Source organism: Parus major, chromosome 4 (assembly GCF_001522545.3).
Source record: "Parus major isolate Abel chromosome 4, Parus_major1.1, whole genome shotgun sequence".
In the NCBI taxonomy this organism is placed as follows: Eukaryota; Metazoa; Chordata; class Aves; order Passeriformes; family Paridae; genus Parus; species Parus major.
In genome coordinates, this window is record NC_031771.1 from 4,682,808 (window position 1) to 4,703,497 (window position 20,690).

The 20,690-nt window shown below is 38.8% G+C and overlaps 1 protein-coding gene and 1 long non-coding RNA gene across 12 annotated transcripts in view; one reads left to right on the forward strand and one right to left on the reverse strand.

The window, feature by feature from the left end:
- The window catches only part of LOC107203052, an 81,443-nt gene that overhangs the window by 25,526 nt on the left and 35,227 nt on the right, over positions 1–20,690 (forward strand). For all 4 annotated transcript variants that reach the window (XR_004496977.1, XR_004496979.1, XR_004496976.1 and 1 more), the window contains 2 exons: positions 13,312–13,340; positions 13,836–13,894. This is a non-coding gene — a long non-coding RNA (uncharacterized LOC107203052). The remainder of the gene's footprint in view (positions 1–13,311; positions 13,341–13,835; positions 13,895–20,690) is intronic.
- Positions 1–20,690, reverse strand: part of PDE5A (phosphodiesterase 5A) — a 106,136-nt gene that overhangs the window by 17,259 nt on the left and 68,187 nt on the right. For 7 of the 8 annotated variants that reach the window (XM_015624365.3, XM_015624367.2, XM_019006312.2 and 4 more), the window contains 10 exons: positions 19,975–20,557; positions 19,214–19,303; positions 12,786–12,857; positions 11,610–11,699; positions 10,255–10,392; positions 9,713–9,780; positions 7,620–7,728; positions 5,832–5,916; positions 2,884–3,059; positions 1,439–1,498 (listed from right to left, as the gene is read on the reverse strand). In XM_015624365.3, coding sequence (XP_015479851.1) covers positions 1,439–1,498; positions 2,884–3,059; positions 5,832–5,916; positions 7,620–7,728; positions 9,713–9,780; positions 10,255–10,392; positions 11,610–11,699; positions 12,786–12,857; positions 19,214–19,303; positions 19,975–20,557 — 1,471 coding nt within the window. The remainder of the gene's footprint in view (positions 1–1,438; positions 1,499–2,883; positions 3,060–5,831; positions 5,917–7,619; positions 7,729–9,712; positions 9,781–10,254; positions 10,393–11,609; positions 11,700–12,785; positions 12,858–19,213; positions 19,304–19,974; positions 20,558–20,690) is intronic. The other variant, XM_015624366.3, reaches the window with a different exon arrangement.

The following is a 20,690-nucleotide window of genomic DNA, read 5'->3' on the forward strand; positions in this document are numbered from 1 at the left end:
GGCCACAAAAAGGTGGCTTTGGAAAACGTTGAGACCACTGTGTGGCAACTAGAAAGACTTTTGTTTTGTTTCATCTGCTTTGGATGATAAAATACAGCTTGCAGACAGTACTAGGCTCAAAGGAGGTAACTGATGCAATAGAACAGTTCTGTAGTGTTTGGAAATGATAATTAAAGTAAAACATTTGACTGCATCCAATGCCACAAGGCAGATAATAGAATAGAATAGTGTCAGTTGGCAGAGCCCTACAACCATCTTCTAGTCCAACTGCCTGATAATTACCTCTTTTCAGATTATTTAGAAGCAAAAGGTATATCCAGAAAAAAATTCAAACTATTTTGGCTGTCTTGATACAACAATATGAGTGCAAAAAATAAAAAATAAAAATTCCATGTGTGCAAATAAAAAGGCCTGTTCTTGTGCTCTGGTATCACCTCAGACAGCAGTGGCTGACAGGCCAGGACTGTGCTAGGAAGCTGTGGACAGTTAAGCCATGCAGGTGGACACTGGCCCAGTTCTAGGTTTGATGTGGCTCTGTTTCATTGACCAGTAACGGTGTAACCACAAAGATTTCACCACAAGCCCTGAAGAGAAACCTCGGGAGAGGAGCTGCACTCTGGTCTTGTCATGGCTCTTTATTGATGAGCAGCAGTGTGGTAGGACTGAAGTTCAAAAATCTCTGTGACACCATTCTAGAAATATCCTTAGTTTCATCCCTTGTTATGTCATGCTACCCAGCTCAGATCTCCTATGCCTTCCTTCCTCTCCATCCCTCCCTTTTGTTTTCATGCAGCAGGGGTGATGCCACTTCTCTGTAACAGCTGCTGAAGGCTTGGAGAATCTAAGCACATGCTGTGCTTTGAAATGCACTTGAAATCCTAGCTGTAGTTATTCCTTAGGCAGTGGCTTCTAAACACAGAATTAAACATGAGCAGAACAGGACGCAGAAAAGCAATCATAAATTATTTTTTAAAAAATCATTGCATTAAAAATTCGATACAGAATTTATACATAAGGCCATAACCTTGCAACCAACACATGGGATGTTAGAAAGGTACCAAAGCTGTAAGATATATAGCATTCAGACTTAACTGCAGAATGGAGAGTTCTCAACATCCTGCTTCTGGAATACTTCATCATTATGAGTTTGATACTGACATTGCACCAGCTGTGACTGTCTCAAACTCCTGAGAAAAATCAGCCAGCACAGGTCTGGTTCTCTCAGTGCTCTGGCCAGCTTTTCTCTCTCACTGTAGACATTGTAATAGTTCACTTTTATGTGATTCAGCTCAGGAACCTGTCAGCATAAGCTTCACTGTCATTTTTATTTCTAGAACATATGCTTCTACCCCTTTAGGGATCACATCTGTGTACAGGACTGCTCTTGGTTCTTCTATTGAAGCAATATTTCTAAAGTAATAGTAAAAAATTTAATTACCACTGTTACCTGCAGCTCCCTCGTTTCCTCCTCAGCAGCAGAAGCGTGGTAAGAGAGAACCTACAGGAAGGAAAAAGCAGCCCTTAGTACCAACAAAAGAGCAATGTGATAACAAGGTACTTTTCCTAGAGCAGATCTTGCAGCATTCCACTGCATTTTCTGATGAAATTTTCTGTCCATGCAGAGCCTGAGCCAGTTTTAGGGGAGCTCTCTGAATGCATATCTGCATTCAGAGATATGGGGAGAAATCTGCATCTTTTACACATCTCCCACAGCACAGAATATTCACGAGATAATTAGGCCAAGAAAACATAAATAGCTTCTAAAAAGAGCAAAGAATTCTGATTTTCTCTTTGGAAAGTTTTCATGGCCCACTTTCAAATACAAATAATACACGAAACAGCTCTTATTATGAGCCTGACATTATTGCCATAGTAACTCCTTCGAGAGTTTATTCAGACATGAAAGCAAGTTTTACCCTAACTGAGACTTGGCACAAAAGTCTGAAAGACAATATATTCATTTTAAATTAAAAAAATAAGCTCAGATTTTTAACTATTGAGAACATATGACATGAAAATGTTACAGAGTTTTATTTTTTTGTAACAAACCCATTTTATATGCTAACCTATAATCTGGCTGGAACTTCTTATATTATCTATGAAGTGTTATACTAAGAGACAGAATTGCTAATTTGCCATAAAAGCAAAGGATTTTGACAATAGTTTTACCAGCTTTTTATTTAACATGACCTAATAAAGGTTTATTTGGGAACTGTAATGTTTCTTTTAGAGGACACAGGGCACATAATCCCATTTTAGGAGCTCTGCAAACACTCTGTTTACATAATGAATGTTAGGAGATCCAAAGTCTACACATTTTTCACTTTCTGCTTCAAGTTATCACCCCTGAGTAATTCAGCTTCTCAGACTAAAGCCATGAAGGCTTAACAGGAGCCAGTTCAAAGGCTGGGAGCAGGTGATGTTCATCATGGTATGGTTTGATGGAGTCTGAGGAAATTGCTGCTAACCTACAGTAATGGTGCTGTTACTCCTCACACTGGTTTGTCTGAAGGACTGAGCCAAAATCATCACAAAAACCCTCAGACAAGGAGAGGAAGCCCCTTAATCTGCCAAACCATTTCCCTCTTCCTACGCAATGGAATGCACCCACTGTGCTGCCAGCGTGCAGCCTCGAGGAGAGGAAGAGATGCCTCCAGCTCCCCACTAAATCTCAGGAGTGAAGTTAGGACACAATTCCCAATTAAAGAGTCTGCTGGCAGAGTCAGAAACAAGCAGAAAATTCCTGAGCAGCTCAACAGCCTAAATGCTGCTCTCCTGAGGGATATCTCCTGAGTAGCTGCACTTAAGTGCAGAACAAAGAGAGTCTGGGGACCATAAGGACCTGTTTGGGGCTAATTAAAGACCACCTAGATTTGGGCTCACCTCTAATGTCACCATCTGTTTGGCCATGGCTCTTTCTACAGCCTCGTACATCTGTGTGTTCTGGATCCCCAGGCCACAAAAGATGACAAATGCTTCCAGGAATTCTTCATCATTTCTGTTGAAAGCCTTGATTTTTCCTGAGTTTTCTTCCATCTTATTCACAATCTGGCAAACCCCTATGCCAGGACACAGAAATGAAAACAAGTATTACAGAGAGCATGTCACCATCAGGAATTAAGTTTAGGACAGATTAGCCTACAGTATAAACCACCAACATACATAACTGACACATAGGAATGCTGTAGGATTTTCCTTTTCTTTTTTCCCCCAAGGATAATTTCAATGTATCATAAATAAATATTCAAATATTATATATATATATATTAAATTCACATTTATTAGGATTTGTAAACCAAAAATGTAGGGCTTTATAGACTTGATCATCCTGTGAAATTCTAGGGTCGTTTTCATCCTAACTTTTATTATTAATAGTATTCTAGATTGATTTAATCCCTAAAGACAATTTGTCCTTTGGATGCTAATTAAATTTTTGCAACCACGCCAAAAGAACATTTATGAAAGTCAGAACAGTGGTACACAGTTTTTGCTTCCTCTTTTGAGCCAGTACTAGGATTTTTTTCAAGTAAATGAACTAAACAGGGAATACCCAAGTTGAGGTTCAAAGCTGAAGTACACTCGCTCATTTTCTGAGGATGTGCTTGAATTACAGCCCCTTCCAAATACTACCCGACTCCTTGAGAAGCATCTGACTGAATTCAGCTTCTTAGGTTCAAACTTGCTGATATTTACATTTGTTAATTTTCTGTTAAGAATTTCTGGACTTTTCTGTGCACGTGTCATTGAAGAAGTCTGACAGGTAACTTCTGCCACACCTTGCTGCTTTTTAAATACCTGACACCACTGTGAGCAGGAGGAAATTCAGAAATACACTTCCCCTTAGTTTTACCTGCTAAGCAACCAGAATATTAATTAGAGCAGCTGTATTATAGGAATATGTTGTCTTTGGCCAAAACTACTTTGGGGGTGAATACTGTCTTGAGGGAGTCCAAATGTTTTCTCGCTCCCATGAGCACAGAAGCTGCATTTTTCTGGCCAAGTGCCAAGATATCCCAGCTGCAAATTAAAAGTTATGAAAAAAATTACCACGTGTGCATCTTCCCTATTAGAGTAGATGACAAAACTGAGGAAAAGAATGCACATGCAAACTGTTGTTTTAGAAGAATTTTGGCCTCACAAGTTTTAATGTCTGGTGACAATGCAACATTATCCTGTTTCCAAATTTTATTCTGTTTGGAGAACTTAGTATCTCCTCTAAAGACACCAAAACTATTACAGCTGTAAGGGAGGGGATTGGGGTATCTGAATATTGCAAACAGAATTCTGAACCTTTATGGAATGAGATGGAAAGGAATGGATCATTGAATCACAGTACACAAGTGTAATCCCATCAAAAAGGGTTAATTCAAGTAAGGAACAACATTAACTTCCTCAGGGGAAAAAAGAAGCTGACTTACAAAACTCTTTAGGCAAATCCCATGAAACTGACTTTCAGATTTCTGTTTAGTACAGCTTATGACATTATAATTATTTCCATAGCAACTGTGATGCAATGAACACAAGATTCCCAACAGTGAATATGCTGCAAAAGTAAATGAATTCTTAAAAGGCATGGTATTTGCACATAAATGTCTCTTAAAAAATTAGAGAACTACAGCAAATATACTGTGTATTACTTAAGTCTCTTCAATCTCTTTCAAAAATTCCCCAAAGCACTGAGAGATCCACTGATTACAAATAAAGGAACTCCAAAGTCTTTCACTGGGACACAGCTATTAAACTCACATCAAGATTCTGTAAAGCTTTTACCACATACCTGTGAAATGCACAAGTCAGGAGAATAAAGTTCTTTCCATCTTTCTTGCTAGTAAGATTTGCTCAGGTTTGATGTGGACAGTTTTTCCTACCCCCATCCCACTTCCTAAATTCTGGTTTGGGGTATCCTAATCTTAAAAATAATTTAAAAAAGAAACCAGACTTATAATAATAGTCATACATGTCACGTAGTATTGTGAAGGAACTTCTGGGTACTGTCCCAAAGATAACTTATTGACTTTACCCTATTAAATAACTGAACATGAGACAGCTGTGAAACCATAAAATACTTCAAAGAGCATTCCCCAATGAGAATGACTCAGATTTGAAAAGCCCACCTAAATGGGTGGCCTGACTGAAACTTTCAGTTTGAACTTCAATAGAAAAATCTCAGTAGGAAAAAAAAAAGCAGATGCAACTGTTTCATCAATAGCTCACAGCATGGTGAAATATCTCTAATTAAAGCTCCACAGTTCAGTCTTCATCTTGGCCTTCTAGGGTTTGTTGGAATATTTAAATAAAGTAATAAAAGAACTTGTGAAAGAAACTAATAGCAAAAGAAATTTGAGAGAACTGCATTAGTTAAAGATGAGGTTTCTCTTTATGTCTCAGATGTGTAAAAACTAAATCTGTCTCCACAAAAAAGGGACATCATATTTGCTCTATAAATTGGGCCATGCAGTTTTGCCATCATTCTCAAAGAAAATAATTTTAAGACCATTAAAAAGGCATTCTTGGAACTCTCAATATTTACTTGCCGAATTTTTTAAAGCTGATGAAATTGGATCCATGCTCCTATCTAAGAATCAGTATATTTTATTTGCTGTTTTCTTGTGGGCTCCTGATGCCAGAAACCAAGGCTAACACTCATTCTCTACTCTTTGGCAGCTTATTAGGTGAGCAATTTATATTCAAGGTTGCAGTGGACTTATTAGTTGAGAACATCACAATCTTCTCTCCTGGCTTGAGATTGCATGTTGCTGTGATTTTACTGTGGAGCACATAAATATATGTAAGAAATGTACAACATTATTTTTTTTTCCCGAGATACCTACCTATCACTTTATTCTTTTTCCCATTTTTTATTGGTGTACACAGCAAACTCTTTATGCTCCGATTTACATTTTCTGCAGTGTCATTCTGTTAAACAAACAGAAAAATATGGTTACAATTTTAAAGGCTGTTTTTCAGCTGGCTGAAGTGATAAAGCTGTAGAACTGAGCTCCACAACTACTCTTGGCTTACATCTTCCTTCAAAAAGCAACCACGTGATTAACAAGTTTGCACACAAACAACAGGCAGGAAAATTACTACAGCTAGATTCAGCATTCTGTACTCTTCCCAGGACTTTGCAGCATGTCCTGTGCTCCAACAGAAGGAGATGAATTTATTTGGGGAGTGGAAGGATGGAACAAAGAGATAATGCCTCCTTTTCAAACAGCTGGGGAGAAAAGGCCACAGCTCTGCTCTGACCACTCCAGGAATAATGCAGCATTTGTTGAGAAGGACATGTGCTCTGATCTCTAATTGTGTGTGACACCAAAAGAAATGGGCACATGCTCATATTTCTGATCAAAGATTATCTTTCTTTTTTTATATTGTTGCTTTGTGCTCTGGTACTGTGCAAGGACTGTACAGAGTATCTTGGCAGGATTTTCATGAGATGAATGTGCTGTTGAATGTCCTCCAAAGAAAGAGGCAAGCCAAGGTTTCTAGGGCACTGGCAACACCTGGGATTTCCCTCGTGTAAGGGTGCATCAGCTTTCTAAACATTTATCCTACAGCCCTGCTTTGCCCTGCTCCTGCAGTAGTGCGAGTGCAGTCTCTGTGCTGCTGAAAAACATGATCCAGATTCCTTCTAAAAGCACCATTGCTTTCTTCTTTATGGGTTTATTTTACATACATAAGGTGAATTCCAGGTGAAGAAAAAACTAAAAAGAAATTGAAGTAACTCTAACCCTACTGACCAGCCTGTTTCCAACAAAACATTGTTTGGATGATTCTCAAGGTATTAATTTTATTTTTAGATGTCTTCAAAATCATCACCTCTTTCTTTATTAATCTGTTAATCTATTAATCTATACCATATATCCATTGGATTCTGTCTGTACTTCCAGTCCTGCAATTAAGACAGGGTTAGTCTGAGAACTCAATTCCTGTGTTGCTCAATCTGTCACAGAAACCCACTCCAGAACATCCAAGAAAGCTTGCACAGGAAAAGAAAGGGAAACAACCCTGTCCCTTCTTTCCACTTACTGGAACAATTACACTGAGCACTGTCTTTTCTGATCATTTTGTTGTGTATCTATGAACAAATTTTGGTAAAAAGCCATCTGCTGACATAGTAGCTCCTCTCCCTCATTTACCTTTTGCCAACAAGCTTAAACGTAATAGTAGGAGCAGACATCTTTCTAATTTCTGCATTGAAAATATGGGAAAATACATAATTAAAAGTTTTCTTTTAATTTTGCTACCTGAGCCTTGCCAAGTGACTTTCCCTCCTCACTCTCCAGTATCTCTGTGCTCAGTCATCTACCACATCACCAGCTCACTCTTTGGGAGTTTTGCCTAACACTTCCCCAAGAAAAGTGAAGTTGATCCATCTCCACTGCAGCAAAGAACTTGGATCTGTAACAATCTTGGCCAGAATGAGATGGGAGGAAAGGATAAAAGAAACTTCTGAGAGCCTCCCAACACTCATTGTGTATTTGCACCATTTTAACTGGGGCCACCTTGACAGAAATAGTAAGGGGAAAGCAAAAAAGCTTTAAAAGTAAAACAGAAAAATATTTTCCATTTCTAATGGAATTTTTCAATTTCAAACCCAAGCTTATTTTACTTACTGTCCACGGAAATCTTCTGTCTTTGCAGACATCTGGGATGTTGAGTGGCTCCATCGTGTTCTTGACATACTGAGCATACATGTAATTGATTTTGTTTGTGTCATAGTCCCTGAAGGATACAACATTATTATTGTGTGCTTTGCATAAAAAGGAGTCATTTCATTATACCAGGCAGGTAATATCTTTCCCATATGAGAGAAGGATATATAGATACAACCAATAGATAAATAATGGAGTCAGAGTTCAAATCCCGCATCCTAATCCAGCTGTCAGCACAAAACTGCAGCATAGATTGGTGGATGCTTTCCACCATTTCTTTTATGTTCAACAACATTAACACCGAACACCAAACTGAAGAAATAAACAATTCCCTACAGTTTACACAGATGAAAGATAAAGAATGAACAGCTGGGTTTATATGGAAATAAACAGAACTATTTGAAAACAAACTGCATTCACAAATCCAGTACTCCTGAAAAACCAATACTGGATTAAATTCACATATTAGCTCAAGAGACTGCAGCAGGTATCACTTGTGAATTTTCTGCTTCTGAGTTCATTTCAAATTTGTTCTAAAAGTAAAGGGACAATCAGTCACATGGAGGTTGTGTTACTGAAATAGAACTGTCTATTCCAAATCGGGACATAAAGTATCTGTACAGAATCAATCATCTCCACTTCTTCAGCCACAGTTTATTTAAGGTATTTTAATCCTCTTAGACCCTTTGCCTTGCCTTGGAGGAGGACCTATGTCCTACTTATAAACCTATACCCATCAAGCTCCTGTAGTTTCCCTCCAACATTTGACTTGACTTTCCTTATCCTCCCGGTGTAAGGATGTTCCAGGGCCAGAGGAGAGGAATTACTCTTTCCTTATTTCACACATACAAGGCAATGCCCCACAATTCTGAAAAACAGTCTGATTTGGGGCTTGATTCAGTGTCCTTGATTGCATAACGAGGCTGAAACTTTTATATTATGTAAAGTAATAGTTCCCATCTAATCCATGTCATTATATTTCTGCTCTTGCCTGAAACTGTGCCCTTCAAGCATAGCAGAAGTTGTAACTGCAAGGGTTGAATCACAGTGCAGTCGTTGGCATATAATTGTGTTTTCTCATGAACAAGAGTCTGATATGGCAACTAAACCTCCAAGATTCCTCTTCCCTATCAGGTATGAGAAACAAGTTTGTGGTGGCCCATACAAGCAGTAAATAACATTTTGAGTCTGTTAACCAGTCACCATCAAAGGGATAATGAGGAGGAAGGGTCCATTCTTTGAAAGCAGAAAAGGACTAAAGAGGAATTTTCATTTTCACCTGTGATCTTACCAGGCTGTTGTACCCCTGCACTTTCTGGCTGAACACTGTCTAAAACATGGCTCAACAGCTTTGAGTTGCTCAAGTCACACACTATGGACATCATTCTCATATATATGGAATTAAACTTGATGTAATAAATATTTACTGCAAAACAACATCAAAGGAACTCAGAAAATCTGTTTCCTCCCTGCAAAAAATATCTGTAGTAGAGCATTTTATAAGCAACTGGGTCTCTTTCTGACAGTATTTCGATCAACTGCGTTTGATGACAGAGACAGTAATTGCCAAACTTCAAAAAAGAGGTTTGGGCTAACTTTGGGAACTATTTTATCTGGGTATTTTAATTCAGCTCCTTATCTCTTTCTTTTCCTCTCAGTTGAACTCATTAGTGGTTTCCCAAAGATGAGTGGGAGTTAGAACTTCAGGGCTCTAATCTTGATTTAGTGGGACATGTCCTTGAGTCATCTTCCTTATCTATGAGATGAGGATAGCGATTAAAATAATTGATTAAAAGCATTATTTTGGTTATTATCTACTAATTTGCATATGTCTCCTCTACACCATAGCTCTCCACACAGATTTCTTTGAAATCAGTTTCAGAGCAGCTCCTCTGTACTTTTCCATAACTTAGCCTTGAAATCCAAATATGTTCTTAGACTGGCAAAGTGAAGAGAGCAAGCCCTACTCTTGCTCTGCTCAGTGGGTTTTTTTAAGGCAAGAGAGCTGGTCAATAGCCACTGCAGGATGAACAAGTCAGAATTAATTGGTTTACCTCTTCAGATTTTCAGCTGAATCCTCTAATTCTTCAGATTCCATGTGAAAGACACTAGAAAATGTATCCTGTAATATCAAGAGGATGTTTGAATACACAGGTGTGTAAAGTTGTCATTATTTAGAACAGTATTACTCATTAAAACCTTGTTGCAAGTTGTTATCAAGACCTGCTCTGTACTAAAGACAAGTGTAAGATTATTTAGCTTCATTCCACATCTGTCATCGAGCTGGATACTGGATCCTATCATAAAGGTATCTTTTGATACAACTTTAAATATCACTGTACTGTCTTGAATCTCTACTCATGACCCAGAGAAGAAATTCTGGTATTTACAAGCCATGCCAAAGTTATACGTCAGCACAGAAATGTTTTAATTCCACAAAGGCCAAAACCTCTCATGTTAACACCCAACCTGAGCAAATGCCACGAAAGAAAAGACAGAGAATGGAAAGACTACAGAACGTATGAGAATGGAGGGATGCTCACCCCACTCCCAGGGAATAAACAGTTCTGCCTTCAGACAAAATAAACATACTCACAGGACAGTCTTCATCCACTATGAAGATGGTACACCTCTGCACCTGCATGAAGGATATTATAGTGGCTGCTATCTTCTTCAGGATCACTTCCAAAGACTGCTGCTCTTCAAAAATCAGGCTGGCAAGGTCAAGAAGGACCTGAAGAAAAGGTCGTTTGTGAGGGTTTGACTAATGGATTTATGCAGAAATTACCGTTACTGGTGTCTTGAGTCTTCTCCTCTCCCCTGAATCAGGGAAGACAATGTTTATGTCTGTGACCAAAAGTAAGTTTTGGCTCTCACAGAATGCAAGGTAACAGTATTAGCCAATTTGACACTTTTTATGGAAGAATTAAATAGCATAATAAGCTGTCTGATTCAGTTTTCTGTCAGAGAAGCAGAATAGATTTAGGCATTAAAAGGTCAAATGAAACATATGAAATCCAGACAACACAGTTACTTGTCCTTAGGAAACCCATTTTCCTATGGCTCAAGTGCGCATTCTCAAACCAGTGATATTTACACTTTTTAAGACTTCTGAACACAGTTATTCTTGGTTGTAATTCTAACAGATCCTAATTAACTCATTTGGTGAAAACATCATTTAGTACAGTCTGCTGTATTTCAAAGCTGCTGCTGAAGTACTTAGGTGCTCAGATATGCTCATACTTTTTTTTTTTCCTCACAAGAAACATGAAGGCAGTTTAATAAACTATCCAAATTTGTACCAATTTACAAACACTGGTAGTCAGTTGGAAACTCAGATCTACAGGAAATCTTTAAAACAACTTCTGTCTAGTCTTTCTCTGAAACATTATCACATCATACAGGGCAGGCATATTCACCCATAAAGGCCTTTGCATTAATAACCCATCAGTTACAAAGCTGGCAGCAAGCAGAGCTATGGCAATCTCAAGGAAATTCAGTTTTCCATTTGATCATTACTGAAAACACAGTTAGTGCCTGTTACAGTGGTAATTGCCCAAAGGAACAGTCTGGATGGCCTCTGCTATTCCACAAGGATATTCCTGCCTGTAATTTCTGGAGTCTGACACTTCTGGTTTTTTAATACATCAAGTGAAGCACAGGATAACTTCAGGCCATATCAAGTGTATTAACATGGAATGAATTTTCTGATGTACAGCTTTACCTGCTTCCCCCTAGACAGGCCATTTCTCACAGCCCGGGCTGGAACGTGCCCAGCCTCTTCCTGGCGCAGCTTATGAGGGGAGCTTTATCAGAGACACACAGCATTCCGTCACAGGGATTAAAAGCAGCCAAGGAATAACTATCACATCAGAAAGAGGAAGAGGAGGCGCTGATAACTTGCAAACCCTCCTAATTTCTGTGTCCCTGGGACAAACCCATTGGCCGTACCTGATTGCGCCTGTTCTCGAGCAGAGACGTCTCGTACAGCTGAGCGTTGTGAAGAACAATCCCACAAAAGGCCAAATATGCTGCAAAATCCTGGAGAAAAATGAACATCAACATCTCACAGAGAAAACATCCCACAGCATCCAAACTCTATTCGAAGATAAGCTACTGCAACGTTTTGTTTTCACTCTCAAGTATTAATTGATATTTTGTTATTTTTGGCAACTGCACGTTCAGGGTCTGGGTTTTTTCCAGCTCCTTGTAATTTCTTATTTCCTCAAGAATCCCTTCTTTTTTTAAGCTAAACTCTGAAGAACATTATCTTGGTATGAGTAGGGTTCATCTGAAAAGCAGCTTAGAGGGAAAAATAATTGTGCAATAATGCATATTTTATCTAGAAAAGTTGACCACAGCAACTTGCCTTTCTGAGGGAATTCAATCCCTTGGGAAGTGAAAATAAAAATTTGCTAACATAGCAAATGCAAAATTTTTTTCCTCATTCTGGATGGGATTCATTCTGATAGCCTGCAGATAAGCAGTGTGCATTTTGTTTTAAGGGGGAAATTCTCAAAGAGAAAGGGTGAATTCTGATTCTTTTATTTATGATTGATAAGTCAACTTCAGCCTGAGCAGAGCCTGGCTTTTGCCCCACCTGTCTGAACGTGAAATCTGGAAAATTCTGAAAAGCAACTGCACTGGGATAATTAGGAATCAATTCTGGCTGCTCTCCTGATTCTCTCATATATATTTTTCATAATTTGTCTAAAGCTTTTTCCTGCAAATGCTATATACTGAAAAGTGACACAGTGTTGAAAAGAGAATCACGCCACAAATTTTAATATTCAATTTATGTTTGTTGGGCTTGCCAGGAGAGTTGGAACCAATTAATTAAAAACTATATCCATTGAAAGTTATGAAAGGGTTTTACAATGCATTCCAGTAGAGTAAGCCTGTGCTTTAGAGATATATGACATGGTGATCCTGAAATGAAATTATTTCACATCCACATTTCTCATGGCCTCAAAGAAATACAATTGCAATATTGCCAGTAATGTTTATTTTCTCAGAGATGTTTAATTTTCAATAACTTGAAAATTTTTGAGCAGCAGGAAAATGAAAAACATATCTATCCCCCTTCCCCTACGAAAAGCAAAGAGACAAACATCCAGCTTTTTATACCTTTTCATCTTGTTCAGTGAAAGTGCCGCCAATTCCGGATTTCTTGTTGATTGCTTGAGCCACACCAACAACCTGGGTATTCAAAATGGAGAAATCAGTTTATTTTTAGGAGTTGGATTCCATTGCTAGGCATATTTTTATATTTTAATATATAAATATATAATATAATAATATCTAATTTATATAAGATAAGTAATGATCATTACAGGTATTCACTTGGTTGACTATGAAATCAAATGGTTAATATAATAAATCTCTCTCTCTCATGCATAAGCATTTCCTAGATTACAGGATTTGAAGACTTTAGCCTTTCCCTAATATAATTCTGTATTTCCATTCCTTTTGAGACAAAGTATTATTAATCTGACAAAGTATAATGCAAAGCTTTTAGATATTTTCAGGTTTTTTTAGCATTATTACAAAAACTGACAGAAAAAGCTGCAAAGAGCTTCTTTTGTTTGAAATGTACTTAGTGTAATACCAATGCAAAAGACTAATGGTGGTTTTTTTCATCTTGCTTTTTTAGGATAAACATTATCAGAGGAAAACTCTGTGGTGAGCATGTTTAAAGAGGTGTATTTAACCATTCATGGTCAAGTTGTAACTGCTAAACTGATGGAAAACATGTGGTTTTATTTTTGTAATGGAGAAGAAGGCGATTTACTGTCTCTCAATCCAGCATTCCCAAAATACTGATGCTTTAAGTAAGGCCATTGTTCTTTGACATGAATCGCTGCCAACTGGTGGCTCAAAAATATCTGAAATAAAGCTCAACTGACAGCTCCATTCCATACAACCCCATTTTTCCCACAATCAACCTCTTACTTACTTCAGTGAGGAGTATTTCTCATCCAGTGGAGTTCCTTTCTGTAATAACAATGTACCACCAAGCCTGTATGCTTCTCTGTCAGACTTTGAATGAAAGCAAATCCCCTAACCAGTTAATATATGCTTTTATGTTAACCTACATGTTGCAGAGGTTGATGCTTAGACCTCTTCTCATGCCACTGTCCTCCCTGGGTGCTGATTTAAATATTTTTTTTTCCCCAGTTTTGATCCAGCATGAGCTAAGACAACTTCAATGAGGCCAGAGGCTTTTCACCCAAAAGGTGAGTGCTTTCATGTTGCTTGTTTAAATACATCCTCTCCATGAAAGGAAAGTCTGCAGCGCTTAAAAGAAAGCTATAAGAAAACAGTAAAAGGACCATATGAATATAGGGAAAAAAAAGACTATTTAGGCTCCTTTCATCAGCACTCCAGGTCTCAGATACATGAACAAAGGCAGGTGTTCCAAGAGCAATGGTCAGTTTTAGATGTTTGGTAAGGTCTTTCAATAAAGGATTTTAACTGAAGGGGAAAGAAATAATGAGAATAAACCTGCAAAAATTTCATGTTAAGTTGATTAGGATAAAAATTTTGTGCAAATGCAAACCTTCCTCTTTTTAGTTGCTGTTTCAGTGGCATTCTAAGCTTCCAGACAACTTTATGTTGTGCCCATTTCTTTTTCATACAAAACGAACAGTTTTAAAATTAAACTGGTCCAAATTCTGGCTTCATTTTTATCAGCTTAAATTTCAGTGCACTTCTCAGAATTCCATAGAATATGGTGCAGACAGTAATGAGAAAAACTTCAGACAGGCATTTTTTTAGCTATTGGAATCTTGCCTGCCACCAGGTAATTAGGAGAAGATGTAAGAAACCTGAGAGGATCTGCTCCTGTTACTGAAGTAATTATGTAATTAGGACAAAAGTCAATCATGTGGTAGCATTTGGGGCCATGGAGAACATATGCCTGCATTTTAGAGAATACTAAGCCAAGTATGAAACCCAAATCCTCATTTTTAAAATTTATTCTAAACAAATCACCAATAGCAATAGGCCAAGCCTGTGATTTCCAGCTGGGAGTTATGTTTGCACCAGCAGAAAAACTGAATCAAAAGGCCAATTGCTCTGGGCTCAGCTACACAGGGAGCTAAAAAAGCTCAAGATATTACTCTGGACTGAAGAAAACCAAGGCTGAGGGAAAGACTGAAGTAATTGGGATCCGCTTATGCTTTGACACCTGTGATTTTATGGCCTAATCACTGAAGTAAGCAGTGTACTGTGGAGTGCTACAAGCTCCTTTTCCTGAGCTTTCCTCCAATTTGGACTAGGCAGGTGGGGTTCTAGAACACAGTATTATCTAGAGGAATCCTGCTGTTCCCAACAAGAGCCTTTTCCCAGGTTTGCTCTATTCAAGGAGCCCAAGGGGTAAGCAGAAGGAAATTCCCCTTGGATCATAAGTACTTTGCTATTTTCCATTCAGATCATATAATCCACACATAGACCATAGAAGCAAAAAGCTATTTTCATGATGGAATTTTCCCCTTACTTTCAGTCCCAAGGAAGGACAGACCTTCCATCAGTTGCTGATTCAATACACACACGTTTCACCACATCTGAACACAGCTTTCCTGACTGCATTCTTCCTGGTAACACAGGTGATCTTCTGTTATAAATACACTCTGTTTATCACATCTTCCAATGCTCCACTTGTTCTCTAACCTTTCTTTTCTAGCTGTGCTACTTTTCTAACTTAATAAATCCTGATCCACATTACAAGGAGAGATTTCTTCTAATTATCAGAGAGCTTCATTTCTACTGTTTTCTTGCAATAGCTGAGTCCTGCCTCTAAAAGTAGCAGGCTACCTTGAGTACCCAGTAGGTGACAACTGATAGATTTCATTGCTGATGACTCTGCTCTGGAATTTATATGGATGGTTTCCTGCTGCAATTTTTTGCAGATTAAAATTACAGGCCTAACTCTGTGAAAGCTGTTCCAGCTCTACAGGCAGCTGGTGCCTTTTTCAGTAGGCTCTTACTTCAGCTGACTTCTGATGTAATTAATTTTGCTTCTTAAGGAGATATCTTTTTTATTTACTTTGCTGGCACCTGAAGGAAAATTGCATTAAAGCCAAAGAATGGTAACAGAAAATGGGAAAATGGGCATTTTTGATAAGAGAACATACCCACATTGGAAGACAAAGTGGTATTGACCTTACTTTGCTCTCCTGGTCTTGTGTAGAGGTTGGATTCAAGCTTATAAAATTATCCTGCAGTGACAGAACTGTATTTACAGACTTTCATTTTGTATCAACAGAAATTTCACATCCTTTTCTATCATTCATGCCAACAGTAGCCTCCACGCTTTGCAGCAGTCTATCTACTATACTGTGTCTCAGCATAAGCTGAAAATCCATCCAAAAAGCAAATTACTGTCCTACATAATCCTGCAGCAAGACTGCTGCCAGAACTGAGTTTGTTTAAAGTCAGCTTGGCCAGACTGCTCTGTCCTGCAATGATTGGGATGTGTGATATCTGAAGGGTTCACTGGGGGAGAAAATAACTACAGGTGACATGCCCAGTCCCATTTTACACGATAAGATTCAACAGGGGACTTTCAAAGGCTGTTATAAGTAGTATAACTTATAGTTATACTACTTATAGTAGTATAACTCCCACCCCTGATTTGGTGGGAGGAGCCTCCCAGTGATAGGAGATAGGGCCCAGTAAACAACAAACCAAACAACTGAGTGAGCATTGTAGGAAACAAAACCCAAAACAACATTTCCCTAGCTGATTACTAGGAAATTCCATCTTCCAAGCTTGGGAGAAACGTCTCAGTTAATTCAGCTAAAAGCTCCATATGAGAAAATCCTACGGATTTTAGTAGAAATTAAACTGACATTGACTTTTGTGAAAATTACTATGCCCAGCTCAAAGAAAAAATAAATAGCAGCAATAACAGAAAAAATTGTGTCACTCCTGGAGATGATGTATGGTAGCTTTGGTGGCTCTGTGCTTCAGAGACCATCCATTCTCCAGGTATTCCAAACCTGCTGGAGAGCTGTTCTCAGTCTTCCATCAGCTCTGGAGAACTCCACAAATTGGTTTAAGCTGAGGAATGGAGTAAGGATGTCTATTCCCTATCCAGTCCTGTCAAAGTGACTGCTTGTTTACAAGTGTCTACAAAACCATGCCAAAGGTAAAGTTGTCTTACTGCACTGCACTGAGTCTCATTGTTACTAATTCCTGGGTCCTTTCCATGAGCTCTTCTGTGAATCAAATCGTTTTCATTTATGGAATTTCTTACTAGCTGTTATTTTTAAATGAGACTTTGGTTTCTCACACGCCTGATGGAAATATAGGCAAATGTGAAAAACATCTACTGGAAAAATCTCCGTACTTCAGCAGGCCCAGAGGATTTAGTAATCAGCATGAGATTTTCTTCCTCTCAATTACTGACTCTTTTGTTTTAAAAAAAATACCACTAATACTAAACAAACAAACAGAAAGCCCCAGTTGCTCCTCTTTCTCAGTGTTTATTTTTGGATGCCTTCCAGAATCATCTTTTGACTGCAATTGCTGACATCCTGGGCTAAGGCAGCATTCACAAGCATCAATATTTCTAGAGGGGCTTTGGGGATTTTTAAAAGGTTTCTTTTTATTTTAACAGGGAGGAGCCAGTATTCTGGTTTGGTTGTTTGGGGGATTTTTAAACAGAAAAAGCAGCAGAATGGAAAATTAAGGACTGACTCACTGACTCCCAACATCTCTCCAAGAAACATGTCAGTCATTTGTTACAGAAAGGATGAGAGAAACCTTCTGGTAGAGAATGTAAAACTCTGAAAAAAAATTAGGAACTGCCATCCTCTCCTGTAAGAAATCTTACAGTTTGACACCTTCAAATTATTGCCTATGAGTGTAACACTCCTCAAACTTCAGGTTGGCTGCACTTGTCAAAATAAATTCCTGCTTCATTTCCACTTGCTGATGCACTCAGGAGGAGGAAGCTGGCTGAAGACACGGCCCATTGCAGGTTTATTCAGCCCTTTAGTCATGGTGGACTGGACAAACAGACTGCAGCTCTTATTCCTTCCTCACCCACCACCAGCACCTGGTGAGAAGAGAGCACTTCCACACTCCCCAGCCAGCAGGGCTCAGTAGCTCATTTCTGTGCCCATAGCATCTTTTTCCATTTGACAAAGAGAAAATGGCATGGCTTGGGTGAAACTGGAAGCCTTGCATCAGTCTGACATGGACCACTGATCCCTGACAGTTCTTCACATGGCATCTGCTTCGCTCATCTGCTGGCCCAGGGCCAGCACTGGCTGCTGCCAGGTGGAAAGAGGAAGACTTTGAAGAAGGAGTGGGAGTAGGAAGGGATCAAGTGCTATCCTTGGAAGAACAGAACAAAATAAGCTGAAATTTGCAGTACGTGAAGAAAGGAAATACTGGCTGATCATCTGGGTCAGCTATAACAAGAGTCAATAAACAAGTTAATGCAGGAGTTTAATTCATTTAATTAAAAAAAGATTCAGTGCAGTAGAAGTCAAGATGACACTCTACAAGAGGAGTGAAAGATGGAAGAGCAGAAAAAAGAAGGTATGATGTCTTCAAATCAATCTTGGCAACATTTCTTTTTGGGAGCTTGAGCTTTCTGGAAGCAAACTATAAATGCTCTGAAAAATAAATGAATTCCAGGAGAACAAAATCTCCATTTCAAAGCTCTAACACACTGTGTGGAGAGCCTTACCTTTTATGAGTATTCTAAAAACTGGTGATGTGGCTGAAGGCCACTACAGTCAGGATCAAAGAAAACCCAACCATACTTTCCTTACTCCCTAAATCAAAGAGTTCATCTCATCTTTTCCCCATTCATTGGATTGCATGGACTTCACTGAATTCACTCCTCAAATACTCAGGGCAAGAAGGTGTTGTTAGCTCATAATAATAATTCTCCCTACTGCAATAGCATGAGACAGGATGAGAGAACTCCCATGAGAAACAGCATGAACAGGAAATATGGACAAGAGTTCAGTGAGCAGATTCACACTGTTTCAAATTAGGAGTGATTTAAGTTATGGCTCGAGGATGACTTTTCTGAGTCACATTGACACCGTGTGTTTTCAGTGCCTGGCACTTAGCTCATAAGTAATAAATTAGGAACCATGTTGAGTTAAGGGAGTGTAAAAATAATCAGGTTTTTAGACAATGATAAAACCCAGTTTGTGCCCTCTGAATGAAGCAATATAGATACAAGCTAAGCTGAAGTACAGGAACTTAATCACAATTTGAGATAGACCAGTAAGTGTGCAGAGAACTTTAATGCTGACAGATACTGAGTACAGGAAGCAGGAACAGCACTTCTGGAGTTAAATACATATATTCTACTGCTACATTTGGGATTAAACTCTTCCTGACAGTTCCCTTTGGCTTACATTACCCAGCTAGATAAGATAAAATTACAGTCTAAACAAACAACAAAAGTCCTGCTTAAAAAAAAAAAAAAAAAGAAAAGATGGTTGGTAGATGATGACTGCCAGCTAATGAAAGTTTAAAGCATACACGTGACTGGAAAGTGAAATGATCCCAAGATTGGAGCTTACCTCTTCCCTGTGATTCTTTATTGGCATACAGAGAATGCTCTGAGTCTTATACCCTGTGATCTGGTCAACTTCTGCATTGAATCTTGGATCCTGATACAAGAAAAAAATGTAATCAGTTCTTTTTCTTTCTTGGTTTATATATTAAAAAAAAAGTTCAATATTTTATTTGACTGTTACCCAGGATACGAAAGGTTTCATTACCTGCCAATAATTATATAAAGTTTTTACTACCAGTGTGTTAACAACAAAAAAGCATTTGTGTGGAACTTGAGTGCCAATAGATTAAGACCACTGCTATAAAAACCAAAAACCCCAAACCCTAGGAGAAGCTTTTTGTTTTGAGCCTAGATCATCATTGTAATAAATATGCTCATGGATTAACCACACCTAGTTTACCTTTTATCATCAAGAAGAAATTACAGAAATAAACTAAAATATGTGCGCCCACAGAGGAACATAGTTTCATAAAAGTGGTTAGTGGTTTTGTTTTTATCAGAGATTGCTTGTTTCATTTATTCACCTCAGTACTGAACTCTGAATAATCACCTCAATAGAACTCTGATGTTTTTAGCCCTAGCTTCACATTTCTGTATGCACTTGTATTTACAATACATGCATTACAACCAAAACCATGGTGTCGAGTTTGCATCTTGACCGCTTTAAGTCAATACAGCACCAAATACAGGCACTAAAATGGCAACATTCCAGCACGTGGTGGTTTCTTTTTCAAGAATTGCTGAAGATAAATTTCCTTGGCTTACCTCATAGGCATTCTTGATGTTGAGAGGCTGCCCTATGGCTGCCACGTGACCCACAATGCCCTTGTTCCACTCCAGGCGAATGCAGTTGTTGGAAGCTTCTTCCAGGGTGGATCCTTCTGCCACGTCAAACAGCCTGCTCACGAGAAACTTCTCGTTGGAGCTGTCCTCACACACCAGGAACAGGGAATAGCGATCGGCTGCGATCAGCTCGTGGATGTGTAGGAAGATCTTATGGCAAAGCGCTGTGACATCCAAGTGACTAGAAATATCTTTCACAAGTTCTAATAGTCTCGAGCACTGATCCCCTGCACTGGTCTCAATCCTTGGAGATTGCAGAGGCATCTGTTCCTTCTTGTCAGAGCCAGAGAGGAAGCTCACTGCTCCTACCGAGTCCTTGACAAAAATAGGCCTTAAGGGCCTGTCAAATTCAGAAGCGGAGATTTTCCTTGCCGGTGTCCCAGAGTTGGTGGTCTCGGCACAGGCAGGCTGGTGACAGGCACAGGCTTCGCTCTGGGACTTGGTTCCCTCCTTGCAGACTGGGATGGTGTGAACTCTCTCAGCAAACCATGCATTAACCATTTCTCTATAAAACAAAACCAAAATTACAGGGAATGACGTGAATTGAAAATCCTCTAGCTGACACTGTGAAAGGATAACTAAACCTTTTCAAACAGAGGACACTGATGCACCTTTAGACTCCGCTGTATCAATATTCT